Source organism: Notamacropus eugenii, chromosome 6 (genome assembly GCF_028372415.1).
Source record: "Notamacropus eugenii isolate mMacEug1 chromosome 6, mMacEug1.pri_v2, whole genome shotgun sequence".
NCBI classification, from domain to species: Eukaryota; Metazoa; Chordata; class Mammalia; order Diprotodontia; family Macropodidae; genus Notamacropus; species Notamacropus eugenii.
The window spans coordinates 306,883,625-306,900,240 of record NC_092877.1 but is presented as its reverse complement, the minus strand read 5'-3'; the positions used below and the strand labels follow the sequence as shown (position 1 = coordinate 306,900,240).

General features: G+C 36.8%; 1 protein-coding gene across 17 annotated transcripts in view; it reads right to left on the bottom strand.

Annotated features, from left to right (window-relative positions):
• The window catches only part of MAP2 (microtubule associated protein 2), a 359,367-nt gene that overhangs the window by 10,572 nt on the left and 332,179 nt on the right, over positions 1-16,616 (bottom strand). For all 17 annotated transcript variants that reach the window (XM_072617435.1, XM_072617440.1, XM_072617436.1 and 14 more), the window contains one exon: positions 11,407-11,747. In XM_072617435.1, coding sequence (XP_072473536.1) covers positions 11,407-11,747 — 341 coding nt within the window. The remainder of the gene's footprint in view (positions 1-11,406; positions 11,748-16,616) is intronic.

Genomic DNA, 16,616 nt, shown 5'->3' with positions numbered 1-16,616 from the left:
CTTTCAAATGTGCACGTTTAAATACCAGGCTAGAAAATATAACAGACTTTTGTGTGACAGAGCAACCAACTCTCTGATATTTGTGATTGGGGGAATAGGAGAGGGAGCATTCATAGGAACATAGGATAAGAGTTCTAGAACTATAAAGGAATTCTGAAGCCCTTTTTTCCAAACTTCGCATTTTCTTTATTAGGAAATTGGCTCACTGAAGTGAAGTGAGTATGGGTAGTAAGTGGCATGGGTAGGATTTGAATTCAGGGCTTTTGACTCTAGAGTCCTGTCTCTTTCCCCACTACCACAATGTCCTCCTTCCCCAAATAACTGCCAAGCAATTTTAACCTATATGTCCACTGTTTCAGTTCAACAGACATTTGGCAAGGCATTGTGCTAAGTTCTGGAGTTGCAAAGATAACACAAGGCCCAGTGGTGAGTAACCTATGGCCTGGAAGCCACATGTGACCCTTTAGGTCCTCGGGTGTGGACCTTTGACTGAAACCAAACATCACAGAACAAATCCCCTTAATAAAAGGATTTGTTCTGTAAAATTGAGCTCAGTCAAAAGGCCACACCCAAGGACCTACAAGGACACAGGTTACCCACCCCTGGGCCCTAACCTCTGCTCTCAGAGTTTATAGTCTACTGGAGAGAGATATCCTTAGACAGATTAGTATTACACAGAGTCAGGAGTTGTCACTGATGGGGAGAGAAGGAGAAGAGATTCAGAGCACTCTAGGTAAATGTGAGCAGAGAGGAGTCACAGAAATTGTCACAGAGGAAGGGACTCAAGCTAAGTTCTGATAGAAGGGAAGGCAGAAATTGGAAGGGCAGAGACGATGACATGGAAAGCATCAACAACTGACTGACTGTCTGACTGACTGAGCCCTCAAGTCCCAGAGTTGTGAGGATAAAATGAGGCCATTGGCACCTACTGCTTTGTACACCTTAAGGCTTTATATATGAATGTTACCTGTTATTGTTACCAGTTAGTCTTTCCACTTCTTGGTGAAAGGAGAGAGTGAAGAATGAAAGGACTTTCATCACAAAACTGGATAATTAAAAATTAAAAATTTAATTTAATAAAAAATTTAATTAAAAATAAAAAAAAAATGACCTGATCCCGGAATCATTGAATTTAGATACAAAAGAGACAATAGAGATAATCTAGTCTAAGTTCTTTTTTTACACATGAAGAAACTGAGTTTTTGAGAAGTGATACAACTTCCCCAAAGTTAAGCAGGGAGTTGAGACAGCACTCAAATTCAGGCCCTTTGGCTACAGATGCAGAGCTCTTTCCACTCTACCATCCTGCCCCATAATGTTGTTCCTCAACTCAAAAACCTTAAATTGCTCCCCTTGTGAACCAAACCAAAAACTCCTTGGCTTGGTATTAAAACCACTTCACCGTCTGGGCCTCATTTACCTTCTTCGGTTTGTATCCTTAATGCACTAACCAAACAGGAACATTTTCCATTCCTCCAATATATCTGAAGATTCCATCTGGAGTGCCTTCTTTCCACATCTCCTCCTTTAAAAATCCTGCCCAATCATTCTCCAAAGCTCAGCCTAAATGTCACCTTAACTCACTCAATTACCTAAGTAAAACATAGTTTCCCTTTCCCCTAAACTTCTATAGTATCTTGTTCTATTTTCATAGCATTTATCACATACTATTTTGTAGTGTTGGTGTCTGGGTATAGATATATTTCCCTAAGGTTCTAAACATAGCACATACTAAATAAATATTTGTTGAATGAATGAATGGATGAGTGAACAAACAAACTGGGTGCTTTATACTAGAAATCTGTACACATCAGAATTTCTCATGATCCTCCAATATTAATTTTTAGTTTCAGCACTGTATTAAAATGCCAATTGTAGTGTTTGGAATGATAATAGGGTCTTGGACTGAGAGTTGTTAGAGACCGTAGGGAGTCCAGTGCTCCATTTTTTTTTAAATAGATAAAGAATACATTCAACATGTAACTTTCAACTTTTTTTCCCTTATGACTTTCTGTACACTCTCTTCTGTACATTTTAAAAATAGTCAGACATCTTTTCTTTCTTTTCTTTTGTTACCCCTCACCTACATTCTTGTTCGTCTTTTTCCTCCATGAGAAAAAAGGCAGAGGTTAGACTCCCAGTGCTTTTATATATAGTGGTGATTTGAGGTAAAAATTATCATCTTTTCACCTTCAATTAGTTATTCCTTAGGAAGGAAAGCGAGGTAAACTATTCTACATGGATCATTGTGAGTTTATCATAAGAGCCAGTCTCCCCAAATGCCAGGGGTAACACCTTTTACTACAGTTTCTGAAGAGTTGTAAAATACCCCTCATTGGCTCCCATCTTGACAGCTCAGTTGAAATCATATCACTATGCATCTGTGCTTAACTGCTCACATAGAGAGATGAACATCCTCTCTGGAATGGTATCCCTGTAGGAGGAGAGTGATATGAATAGAAGAGGAGGACTGTGCCTTCAAGGAAGGACTCCCATGCAAGAGGACTGAGAAAAATTCACAAAATGCTGTTGACCACCACTTGAGATGGGATTCTAACCCAGTTCTCTGATTCTTGATCTAATGCTCTAGCATGGAAATGGCCACAAATAGAAATCTAAGTAGTGTATCCAAGGAGAAAAATTTTATAAAATCATGGAAAATCAAGTTCAAAACTTGGATATCTACAAACTACTGCTCTTTTAGTCTTTTCATTCCTCTACTTTTGACCTCCCTTTTCCATTTGACCAAGTGAGAACAATTGGATATTCTCTGACTGCTTAGAAATCTACCAGGTAATAACCTGAAGCTTGATTAGATTTACTCTTCTGGCACTTTTATCATTCTAGTGGGGTTCTTTCCTTTGATCTCCCTGAATCCTAAAGGCTAGTTTGCTCTATGTTTATTTTTTTCAAAAGGAAGCATTTTGAAAAAAAATTTTTTAGGGTTTTTTTTTTTTTTGGAATAAAGCAAGTATTTCCATAATATAGTATCTTCAAAAAAAGATGATTACATGCAAAACTACAAATTATTATGTACAACTTGCTATATCCTTTTTAAATATACAATAAAATAATCATATAAATTTCCTTTCCCCTTTCCCCCACTCCCTAGAGATGGCTACTATTAGACACAAATATATGTCTCTCTCTGTATATATAATATGTCATATTTATATATGTATATACACACACACTCATTCTATACATTTATTTATCAGTTCTTTCTCCGGATCCAGATAGTGTCTTACTTCATAAAACCTTTGTAGTTTATTTGCATACTTATGATACTCAATATGATTTATTTACTCAAAATTATTCTTAAAACACTATTGCTGTTGCTATACGTGATGCTCTTTTGGCTCTTCGTTATTTCATGCAAGTCTATCAGTGTTTTTCTAAGATCATTGAATTCATCACTTCTTATAGCCCAGTAGTATTCTATTACACTCATATACCACAAGGAAAAAACCTTCTTTTGAAAACACATGCTAAGATTTTAAAAATATAGGGGATGAAGGTGTTCCTCATTTTTATGTGTTATCCCCATACAAACTGTTTAACTACTCAAAATTTCAGCATATAACACTGAAATAATCATGGTGTGCAAAACTTAAAAGGGTAGGAATATGACCAAAACAATTATTGCCTTAACCAGATGCTAAGAGCGTGCCATTAACACAATCTTGCCCCTATATTTATCACACTGCAATTTTCCCAGAGACAATTATGAGTAATTTGGGTGCCCTGGGCAAGCAGTTCAAATATAAAATGTGAAAAAAAGTTTTGTTTAGTTTTATCCTGTGACTTTGTTAGTGTGGGGAACTACATTTTGGGAAACTACCTCTACCAGGGCAGATTGACAACTTTTCTGAAATTTATAGTCTTAAAGAGTTGATAGAAACCCTGGGAGATTAAGTGACATGCTCAGGATCACAGAACCTGTATATGCTGAATATGGAAATTAACCCAGTATTCCTGACTCTAAAGCTGGCTTTTTATCATGAGACCACACTAAATCTCACGAAAATAATCAAAATCTAAAATAACCTAAGTAATTAAGAGAAATCTAGTTGAGCAAGTGGGGGAAGTAGTGGCTCCAGTGGTTTCTATGCTGCTTGCTAACATGTATTTAATTTTTCTGTCCTATAAAAATTGCAGTGTTTAGGGTGCATAGCTGTACCTGCCTCATCGAGTTATAGTTCTGATACCAGGCTATCATATCCTTTATCTTTGATTCATTTAGACTTGACTTCTTTTTATTTTTTCATTATTTCCCAGGTATGCTTAGAATGAAATCCCCTATAATTTTTGGAAAAAAGTGCTTTTCTTTCCCTGTTTTCTGTTCAAATATCTATCTGAAGCACATTTCATGGCTACAACCTTCATTTTTAATAATAACTTGTTCATTCATGTCAGATGAACATCAGGAGGAGTTTACATTGAAAAGAAATTCAAACATGAATACATCAGATAGACTTGAAAATGGAAACTCATCATGTTCTGTTTTGAAATTATACCAGTAAGAGTCTTGCAGTCAGGTTAAAATTATATATGGAGTTACAGGTCTTTTTACAAGCTTTTGTAAAAAACAAACAAACAAACTAATAACCCTGCATGTTTTATTTTTTCCCAATGTAAGACTATAAATTTGCATTGTTCTTTTATTCTACCACAAGCTTTGGACAGTAGCTTCTTATTTTCTTCCTTTTTCCTGTCTGTGTCTGATCTTCATCTGACTTGCTACAGTTTTGATATCTGGTCACAAGATTTTTATCAGTTCTACCAATGGTGCGTTGAACCTCTTCTAGGTTTTGTAGAGGATTTAGAGTAGTGGCTTCAATGTTGCTTACTGATATATATTTAATTTTTGATGCTTTGTAAAAGTCAATGTCCTGAGACTTAGAGTTGGAAGTCCTGCTGTAGCTATGTCTCTGATCCTACAATGGTTACTGTCTAGTAGTCAAGAACACTTTTGTTCTACCATGATGTTGCTGGTTTTTAACTACAAGTGGCTTTAGGACTGAGTCCGAATCTGTTTCTCTAGTTCATCCTTCATGACACACACTACTATGTGCATGGGAAGACAATTCAATTATCTTGCTACTGATTTTGACTAGACTAGGTATATGCACAAGTGTGTGCCTGAAACTAAATATCTTACTCATAAACAAAAAATTGAAGGAAACAAATGAAAGAGAAGGGAATGAGGAGAAGAAGGAAGATGTGATTTAGTTTCTTTTTAAGTATTATTTGTGGTTCTTTAAGACCTTGATCAATCTGTTTGAATGACTGATTTTAAATTAACACATTTAGATGCTTCTACAGTTTTCCTAAGTAATAAGTAACCTTATTTCTTCAGGCATTCTCAAGAAAAAAATAATACTGCATGATCAAATTAAGATTTGGAGTGCAAATGATCTGGGTCCTACCTAGCCTTTGATACTAAGTTGTGGTATGATCATAGGAAGGTAATTTAATCTCTCAGAGTTGCAGCTTCATCACACATAAGATGAAAGTAAAAAAACCAGTAATACTCTAACAAGATCATAAACTTCTCAAGGGCAAAGATTCTGTCATACACATTATCTTCCACACAGTGTAGAAGATTTGCTGCAGTCATTTGATAAAGGGTGCTACATGGGGTAATGCAAGGAGTCAAAGGTTCTGGGTTCAAATTCTGATTCTTGTGTGATTTTCTGTAGGTCATTTTAGCTATCTGTGAGCCTCTATCACCTCATTTATTAAGGACAGAGTTACATTAAATGATGTCTATGGTTTCTTCTTGCTCTAAAGCTATGATCACATGAACAGGATTTTTAGAAATGGTTTCATTTGTTGATTTACTATGCCTTTCAATTCCCTGAAGGAAAAAAAAGAAATAATGGAAGAAAATGCAATCTAAAGAAAGATTGTTTTAAAATCGCTTTCAAAGAGAAAATTATCTGATCATTTCCCTACATTACAATGTTCATTAAGTCTAGTGTCTCAAGTTTATGCTCAGTTCACGGACATCCCTTTAAACAAGTGTCCAATGTCTCAACTTGAACGTCTTTTACAACTGAAAAGTATTCTTGTTTTCTTTAGCAGCTTACCCCAGGGTACTGAACTATAGTGCTGCTTTGTCTCACAAGGCCAGTCTAGTAAACTACGCTGACATTCCATTGACTCTGTTCCATTAATGCTGCATTTATAAACTTATTTCAATAGTAAGAGAGCATCTTGTCTTTCATGAGTTCAAATTGCCTGATTCAGATGACTGGTGTCTCAAGTAATGAAATAGCTGGTAGATGTGATTACTGAGCACCTGAGTGATATCTGAAGAATTGCAGAAAAAAGGAGAGGCTCTTTAGGGCTGGAGAGTAGCAAAAGTTGCACTAAATTACAGAAGAAGAACGAGAAAAGAGGCAGCATACTAAAGGTCAGGAAGTTTTATTTTGATCCTGGGAAAATTCTAGAGTGGATTGTTATGTCACATATGCCATGGCACATAAGGATCATTTGAAGGAACTAGGCAGGGGCCATGACAGCCTTGTTCCAGTTTGACTGGCTGAGGGATTGGTCCTGAAAGGCAGAAACAGGAGCAAAGAATGGAAGTTACAAGAGGAAAATTTAGGATTGATATTAGGAAAAAGAATTAGAGTTATTCAAAAATGAAATTGACTGCCTCAGTAAGCAGAGGATTCTTTTGCAAGAGGTCTTTAGGTGGAAGTTGATGACTATTTGTCCTCTATGTTGGGATTCCTCCTGGGTATGGGTTGTTCTAGATGGTCACTAGGGTCCCTTTCCACACTAAAATTCTGTGCATCTATGAGATCAGACCCATAAACAGACTCATTTGCATACTTTCCCAACTAATTCAACTAGTCGTGAGAAAATATTTGTCCATTAAAACTCACTTTACAAATAATTTCCAAACATGACAGAAAAGGAGAGAGAATAAATATTAAACATCTTCTATGTTCCAGGCACTGTGGTACAGATATTATCTCAGTTGTAACTGTCCTGTGAGGTAGGTGCTAATATGATCTCCATTTTATAGCTGAGGAAACTGAGGCAGACAGCTTAAGTGAACCGCTCGGGGTCACACAGCTACTAAGTGTCAGAAGCAAGATTTGAACTCAGGCGTTGTTCGCTGCACCACCTAAAATGCCTCTAAGGGTCTAAGGGACAACAGTTTCCTTTGTCTTCTATATATTACTAATATATACTCCATAAGTACTTAATATTCTACATATTTAAAACTGACCCCATCTTTTCTTTCTGTCTTCCAGTCTTACCTAGTTGGATCCTCCTCCTTGTTCATGCTCAAAACCTCACTGTCTTCTACCATTCCTTCCCCTCTGTTCCTTCCTATATTGTTCCAGTTGCCAAGCCATGACAATTTTATGTTTTACTATTCAAGATAATTACATTAAATTCCTTAGCATGCTAGGTGGACCCCTCATGGAGGATTTATAGGAGAATATGGACAAGCGTTGCACAGGATCACAAAATGGGGCATGAAATATGTACCAATGCATGGCCTCCACATCAATGAGATCACAAATTCATCAAAGTATCTTTCACTGTAACTACAGTAATGGCCTCTTAAGAGGCAGTATAGCATACTGAAAAATGTGATAAATTGGATTTGAAGCACCAGGGTCCAAGGCCCATGGCAGTCACTCTAATAGCCTTGGGAAGGTTACAACCCCTCAGAGCTTCATTTTTCCTAATCTGTAGAATGGGGATAATAATATTTATATTACCAGATGCATGGATGTTCTGAGAAAAAAATGCTTTGCTTTATAAATGTTGGTTGTTATTGACTAATCAACCTCATCTCTTCTTTCTTGGATCCATCTTGTACATAACACTTCCAGATTCATGTTTCCCGAATACAAGATCTGATTATGTTTCTTCCTATTTAGAAACTTCAATAGAACTTCACTGCCTGCTGAATGAAATTCAAACTGATGAGCCTAGTGTTCAAAGCTCTGCAAAGTTGGGCTGCAATTTGTCCTTCCCATCTAATCTCCTACTGTTTTCTAATTTCCTGTACAACGATACTATCTCTCATTCTCTGAATACACTGGGGCTTTCTCACCTCTAAAAGCATACAGATTTTGTTTCCCTTGCTTCATTCTTTTCTTTTCAAATTTTCTTGACATCTGCCCAACTAATCTACAAGCTATGTACTAATCATATTTTTCTACAATGTTTTGCAAAAAGCAGGTGATCAAAAATGATTTTTTGAGTGAAACAATATAACTGAAGAGTATCTGACTAATAAGTAATGCGTCTGCTACTAACTTGTCTCTTGTAAAGCTCAGCAGATGTTAATAACATTCACCCATCACTGAGACCAATAACCAAGGATATTGCTGACTGATCTCTGCATTCCTATTACAATAAAATGATTTCTGAGTGGGTGGACATAAGATAAAGGAACAATCTTTACAAAATGTACAAAGAAAGAATTGTTCCCCTTTGCATGACTACTTGAGTTTGGTGTGAAACAAAAGAAAAAATTTCAAAGGAAATCTCTTGTTGACTTGAAAAATGCAATTGCTGACATCCTAGTTATAGCCTTTTTTTGAAAGTCTAAGAGTTAGGATGGTTGTTAAACAGAAGAAGTAAAATCCAACTCAGCAAGCGTCTTAGAATGGTTTTATTTGGGTTATGGTTTTATAACAAGAGGATTAAGCTAATGTGTGTTCTGCCCTGTACATTCTGTAGGCATGGATAATTAGTTAATTTGTTAATTTTATACTATTGATAATAATAATGAGTAATTATAGACCACATTGAGCAATGAACTATGTCTACAGCAAATATAGATCATTTCTTTAATTTTCCCTGAAGATTTATTTTTCCTCTCCCCTTACCTTTCTCTTTTCCATTGTTTTCTAAAGAAGTTTTAGCACAAGGAAGCATATCTGAGACATCTCCTCATGCATGGTCAGAGTATTAGGCAGCCAGGTGGTATAGTGGATAAAGCATCAGGGAGACTGGAGTCCAAATCTGACTTCAGACACTTATACTAGTTGTGTGACCCTGAGTAAGACACTTAATCTCTGTTTGCCTCAATTTTCCCATCTGCAAAGAGGGGAATGATAATAGCACCTACCTTCTAGGGTTGCTGTAAGGATCAAATGAGATAATAATTGTAAAGTGCCTGGCACACAGCAGGCACTGTGTAACTGTTAGCTATCATTATTATTATTGTTACTGAGCTAGAACAGTTAAGACTATAATAGTGAACTAGGTAACATATTCAGCAGAAGTTGGAAGATAACCAACAAAACTGATAGAGAAACACCTCCATCACTCTCTTTCATCTACACACTTCAGGACATTTTGGGAAAACAACAACAACAATCTACTTTAAAATTTCCAAGTCAAATCCTACTAGAAATGGGTGCCCCAAATATCATATCATCTTTTTAGTTCCAGTGACATTTCTTATGCATATTACACACACTTAGGATCATAAGCAAAAACAAGTTCTGCTGAATCTTAACACTCTGCAGAACAAACTGGAGATATGGAATCTGCTTAGAAAAATGACAGGAACTGGAACGAATGATGAAAACTTAAAATCACTGATGCTTCCCTAACAAAAAGGCATTCAAATGAAAACCTCACTTATGATCAAATAATGTAAAAGAGATCAAGCTACTGTCAGAAATTTGAAGATTTTCTAACATTTGAGTATATGCTTTCAACGAACATTTGTGAACTGGATTTTTCACCTATTCTTCTCATTCTCATTTCTCCTGGCTCTGATGGGTGAGCGTTTTGCCTTGTCTTTGTCTCTACCATTTCTGTGACTTCCCAAACCAAAATACTGATCCCTTAGTGTATGTATGTACATATATATATATGTATATATGTATGTATGTATGTATATATGTATATATATTTATATACATACACACATATTCACATACATATATGTATATATAATATTATATTACATTATATATAAAATGTCTTTATATATGTTTTCTCCATTAGAAAGTTAACTCCTTGAGTGAAGGGGCTGTTCACTTTTCTTTTGCTGTTCCAGAATTTACCACGCAATGCTTAGTACCAAGTGTTTCATAAGCACTTCATTCGTTCATTTTAGTATTCTTATTTCTTCTTGGCCCTGGAGCTGTTATATCCATGGGAAGAATGACAATCAGTGGACTAGGACATGCTTTTATAACATTGAATAACACTTGCATTATTCCTTCCTCTGAGGGAAAAATTGGCCAAGTGATTTTTTTCCCCAGCGTGTAGCACATATGCTAGTGTGAAAGAACTAAGGCAACTTAGAATCCCTTGGTAGCTCAGTACAAAGTATTGACAAGTCAGAAACGGCATGCCTTCTGGTTAAAGATTAACAGTATGACTTTGTCAACAGTAGGATGAAGTAAACAGAAACCACAAGGGAGGAGTAGAAACTGGAACTCCATCCTATAGAAATAGTGCACGGCTCCTCTTTTGTTATCAACATAGTCAGTCTGTATTTACAGAGTTGAGGCCAATGCAATTAAAGAGAGAACCTGGAGATATAACACTAGAGGGTAAAAGCTGAAAATTCTTTGTTGGGGTGGGAAAGAGCTGGAGAAAAACAGGGAGGGAAAAACAGTAACAATCAGAACTGGCCAAGTGAGTAAGAGATCAGTAATGAAAATCATGACAATAAAAACCAACTCAAATTGATATTAGACATTTAATTCAGGTCTTCTACACAGCAGTGAAATTTATTCAGCCCTCTTCCAACACATTCAGCCAAGAAGAATCTCCTATAGGCAGCCAGCTTGCATGAATGATTCCAATGGGAAATTCAACACTTTTTTTGTATAATAATGGCAACAAGAGCAAAAATAATTCATCTAATTTTCATACTCATATTTATTTCCAGACTAGGTTATTTAGGCAGACTTCAAACTCTACAGCTAAAAGAATTTTCAATCTATAATTACCTCCCTTCTTTCTTCCTTCCTTCCTTCCTTCCTTCCTTCCTTCCTTCCTTCCTTCTTCCTTCCTTCCTTCCTTCCTTCCTTTCTTTCTTTCTTTCTTTCTTTCTTTCTTTCTTTCTTTCTTTCTTTCTTTCTTTCTTTCTTTCTTTCTTTCTTTCTTTCTTTCTTTTCCTTCCTTCCTTCCTTCCTTCCTTCCTTCCTTCCTTCCTTCCTTCCTTCCTTCCTTCCTTCCTTCTTCTTCTTTCTTTCTTTCTTTCTTTCTTTCTTTCTTTCTTTCTTTCTTTCTTTCTTTCTTTCTTTCTTTCTTTCTTTCTTTCTCTCTTTCTTTCTTTCTTTCTTTCTCTCCCTTTTCTTTTCTTTACTACTTTCAAATTATGATATAGTAAGATATCATCCTCATTTCCCAAGAACAGTTTGGTTAAGGTAAAGAATTACATATTAATTTAGTTCTTACCTGTCCACCTTTAGGTTGATATCTGATGTTGTCTGTGGATCCAATTTTGGACCGTACGTTCTTCAGGTCAGGTAGCGGTTGGTTAATAAGCCGTAGTTGTTTCGGGGTAGCTGGAGACTTTGGAGGAGTACGTATAATGGCAACTTTTTTCTCAGTGGGCACCAGGATGCCAGATTTGGGAGTTCCTGGTGTGTGAGGGGTTCTGGGGTAACTAGGAGTACCAGGAGTGCCTGGGGTACGGGAGGAATAGCTGGGTGGTGTACCAGGTGTAATGGCAGTGGAGCCTGGAGTCGTAGGTGTTGAAGTACCACTTTTTCCTGTTCTGCGAATTGGCTCTGACCCTAGAAGAAGAAATAACAGCAAACAGAATTCAGTTTTCCAAGGTGGATTTATCCTTTTAGGTCAAGATCCTTATTTTAGCAACTGGGTATGGTAGCACATGTCTATAATTCCAGCTACCAAAAAAGCTGAGGTTGGAGGGTTTTTTGAACTTGGGAGTACGGAGCCGCAGTGGGCTAAGCTGATCATAGTTGAGTGATCATCAGTGTTCATAGTAGGAACAGCACCATTGTGCTAAGTTCCTGGGATGGGGAGGGGGGGGGGCAGCAGGTTGTGTAAGGAATGGTGAAATGAGCCAAGTAAGAAATGGAACAAATCAAAGCTTCCATGACAGTTGAGAGTGGGAGAGAGGAAGAGGGGAGAAGAAACAAGAAGAGGGGAGAGGAGTGGAGAGAAGATGAGATGAGAGACAAGAAGAGAGGAGAAAGGAGAAGAGAGGGAGAGTTTTAGAGGTAAAGAACCCAGATTGAACCATGGTGCTGCCAATTGGTGACATTAGGCAAGTGTTCAAGGTCAAGCCCGATTCTGTCTGGTTAGGAACTAGAATGAAATGAGATATTTGTAGATCACCCAGCACTTCAACAAAAGGGAAGTTTACTAATAGTAGAAGGGAAGGAATACTCAGTAAAGATACAGTACTGGTTTATCTGGATAGCTCCCTCTTCTCTATAAGGAGATCCTTTTGGTCAGAAGGGTATGGAACATCCATTAAGTCTGACTCTGATGCCTTATAAACTTGCCTTTTTATGTCTTAAGGGTCTTAATTTCCTCATCTGTAAAATGAAGAGTTTGGACTAGAAAACTTCTAAAGTTTCTTATACCTTTAAGTTTATGATTGTATAATCTTTTAAAAATCCACCAGTTTCAGTAAAATATAAGTCCACAAACAAGATTGAGGGGATGTAAGAACAAAACAGCTCCTGCTCTTAAAGTTTGGTTACTGACAGTCTCAAAACTCATACTGCCTTTCATTTCCTAGGGTTTAAAAATATTCCAACTTGCCATCATGGTATAAAAGATGTGAAAAAAATAGGACTTTTCTTCATCATACAGCTTGAGAAACTGAATATTATGGAAAATGATCTTCACAGAGGAAATTTAGAGAGAAAATAGCTGGAAGCTGGTATCAGCATCATTGTCAATATCCAGAAATCCTTACAGGTATGGATGGTGCTTTCACTAACTATCTAAAATAAGTTTGCTACTCTCTAGGTTCTTACTCTAAAGTATACTGCTACTTTCTATGTTCTTTGCTCTCTACTTCAACATACAAATCTCATTTGAAATGAGCTGATTAACAGGTGCAAGCAACCTTGTTTTGTAAGTGCTGTCTTCCACCAGAGGCCATTTTAAGAAGGGCTCTGTTTTCCCCCTAAATCTTCTCTTCTCCAGATTCAGTATTATGGGTGGAGTAGTGGCTAGAGCACTGGAGCCAGGGTCAGGAACACCTGACTTTGGCCTCAGACACTAGCTGTGTAATTGTGAGCAAGTCACTAAACCTCTGTGTGCCTCGGTTTCTCCCTCTGCAAAATAGCGATAATAGTTAATAACACCTACCTCCTAGGGTTGCTGTGAGGCTCAATTAACACATATTTGCAAAGCACTTTGCGAACCTCAAAGTGCTATGTAAATGCTAGCTTATTATTGTTCCCAGTTTCTGTGAAGAAGTGCAAATTCAATCTCTTAAAAAGCTTACCACACAAATTACATTTCAAAACTGTTTATATAATTATACCTCAAAAGGCCTTTTAGATTTTTTCAATAAATTAATTCAATCACCGGGTTCTTCAGAACATCAGATCACATTATTTGTTTCCTTTCCAAAGGAGTTCTCTCAAACTATCCTCCTCCCACCCCTACCCAAACTTGAAATTCTTGGTTTTTGATGAGGTAAAGAAACTAACAACCTTTACAAACTTGTTTAAGAGTACACAGGTGGAGGGAAAGCCTTCCCTTCTGGGAAATTCTGAGTTGCTATAAATCTCTAGTCACAGCAATCGCCCAGTATGGATGTGGAGAAAGCCTAATTAAAGGTAGGCTTTTTTCTCAGCTATGGGGTAGCTCCTCCTGGAATGATTCTTAGCTGCAGAGAAGACTTATTCTATAATCATTGTGAACGTTGTGGAAAACTATGTGCTTCAAGACACTTAAAAATCTAAGACAAAACTATGAGTGCCATATTTCCAGATCATGGAATGCTTGAAATATCAAGGTCTTAACTGCTTCTTAATGCTACACTCATCACAGCTTTTACTGGAGCAATTTGGCTTTGTCTGTCAAAGTATAAACTCGTCGTTTGAGGTTACATTCTTCGGGCTGTAAAAAAATCGAAACATACATTTTTACAGACTGTTGTTGACAAAGTCTGCATGGCAATGCATTTACTTTCTCTCTGGCTAGAATATTTCCTGTGAAATAATTCCCTCCTCTGCTTTTCAAATAGCTTTACAAAATGTCACCTATTTTCTTGTCTGCCGCAAGAAAGAGGATAATATAAAAAAATGGACCAAATGCCTCATGGTCTAACCGCTACTAGCTATGGGTATTGACTCACCAAGTATATCCTTTTCCTTCAAATCACAGAATCCTAGGTTTCAAGCTGGAAGGGACTTTAGCTATCCAGGTGCTCGGTAATTTTCACTAATAGGGTAAAATGACACAATACCGAGAACCTCAGTTTTGCAAGAAAACTGAGGGAAAAAAAGCAAATGACTAGTTCAAAATGAATTAGTTTAAAGGGATGATAATAAATTTAGTTTTATTACCTGTTGCTGTTGGGGGGGGGGGTTGTGAATATAATTCAAGGTATTATTAACATATCCTTGAAACCCTTTGTGGGTTGATTCTAGTTTTCTCAAAGATTGCCTATCTTCTGGTCAGCTCTTCCCCAATTCTTCTCTAAATAATTGAGGTGAGCAGTGGTGCAAAGGGGTATTCTAACTTGAAAATATCATCCTGGACTGAGAAATCAAAGTATATTAAATTTCAGAACATACTATGCTGTTCAGTTTTAAAGATGAGGTCTGATTTGTCATTTTGAAGATTTATAATGTTTAGGTGACAGAGTAATATCCTAATGCTACTTTGATACAATAAATATTAATAAAAATTATAACCATGCCTGAACAACAGACAATTCTAGAAAATAATCTGATTTACTGGATGTTCTTAGAGGCAGAATGGTTGGAGGAAAGATTGCTGAATTGATACTTGAAAGATTTGATTTTGAGGTCATCTATAAGCCAACTATATAGCCTTTAGCACTTTCTCTTTCTGATTCTCAGTTTTAAATGAGAGGTTTAGAATGGATCAGCTCTATTGTCCACTCAGCTCTGAAGATCTATGCTTCACTTTCCTAATGTTCAGGGCCATTTAACTGAGCCTAGTTAGAAAATTGTGTAGTTAGTATCTGAGTAACAAGATGCACATACTTCTATAGTAAATTTTTGGAAGATATTCAGGTTTCTATAGGAGACTCCTAAGAGATGGCAATTATGTCACAAGAGGCATGAACTAAAGAAAATATATGACATATTTGGTGAGTAATAATTCTGGCACTAATTCTGGGATGCCAGAATGATCAAATCTGCCACCTAGAACTAACCTCATTCTTTATAATTCATGTTATGCCTTCTGTGTAGTGCATACACGTGTATAACATTCTATTGTATTAGTTCACATATACGTATATGTGTATATATATGTGTACGTGTGTGTGTGTGTTTCAGTTAATCTCTAGGTAATAACTACCACTCATAAGGACAGCTGGATGGCTTAGTGGTTAGAATGTTGGGCCTGAAAGTCAGAAAGACCCAAGTTCAAATCTGGCTTCAGACACTTACTGGATGTGTGAAGTCACTTAACTTCTACTTGCCTGAATCCACTGGAGAAGGAAATGGCGAACCATTTCAATATCTTTGCCAAGAAAATCCCAAGGATAGTATGGGTTATGAAGAATCAGTCATGAATGAATAACTAAACAACAGGGAATTGTTCCCTCAACTTTTACAGCACCAGAACTGCAATAGTGGTCTACTTAACACCCCACCCCCTTCATTTTACGGACCTGGAAATTGTCCCAGAGAGGTTAAACAATTTCTTCAAAGCCTCTTAATTGTTGTCAAAGGTAGGATTTGACATCCAGCTTCTCTGGCTCCTAAGCAAATGTTCTCACTATTTACTCCACTGGCTGTCATGTATATAAATTTCCTGATGTTAATTCTTTAAAAATGGTGTAAATCATCATTAAGCCAATTGTATCCCCTTCAAAATGTTCTTGATTTAACAGATACTTTCTATGAAAAATTTCTCTGGGCAATCTTCCTTTGCAACATGTCCTTTATCTGAAGATACAGTGGGTTTTCATGGACCGAGATGACATGAATATATACAACTAAAGATTCAATAAAATATATTGGCTATACTCAACAATAAACAACGCTTTAGAGTTGGAAGGAACCCAATACATCGTTTCATTCAATCTGCTCATTTTGCAAGTGAGAGAACTGAGACCCAGAGAATTCAGTGTTTTCCTCAAGGTTTCACAGACATTGTTAGAGTTCAGATTTTAACTTATATATTCTAGTTCCAATTACAGGGCTCTTACGCCTACACTATACTGTCTCTATCATAAAATCCAGCAGTTTTAAAGCTGGAAATGGTCAGAATAATTACCTGTTCCAACCCCATGATTACACAGATGAAGAAACTGCTACAAAGAATTTGAGGACATTAGCTCATCTAATTAACTGTAATTTCAGGATTAGAACTTGGGTCTCTTAGTCAATCAATGTTCTGTCCAAGTCAGAAAAGTTTTAATATACAGGGAATCCCAAAAGTCTTGGGTTAATGTCCTTTAATGAAGGCCAACA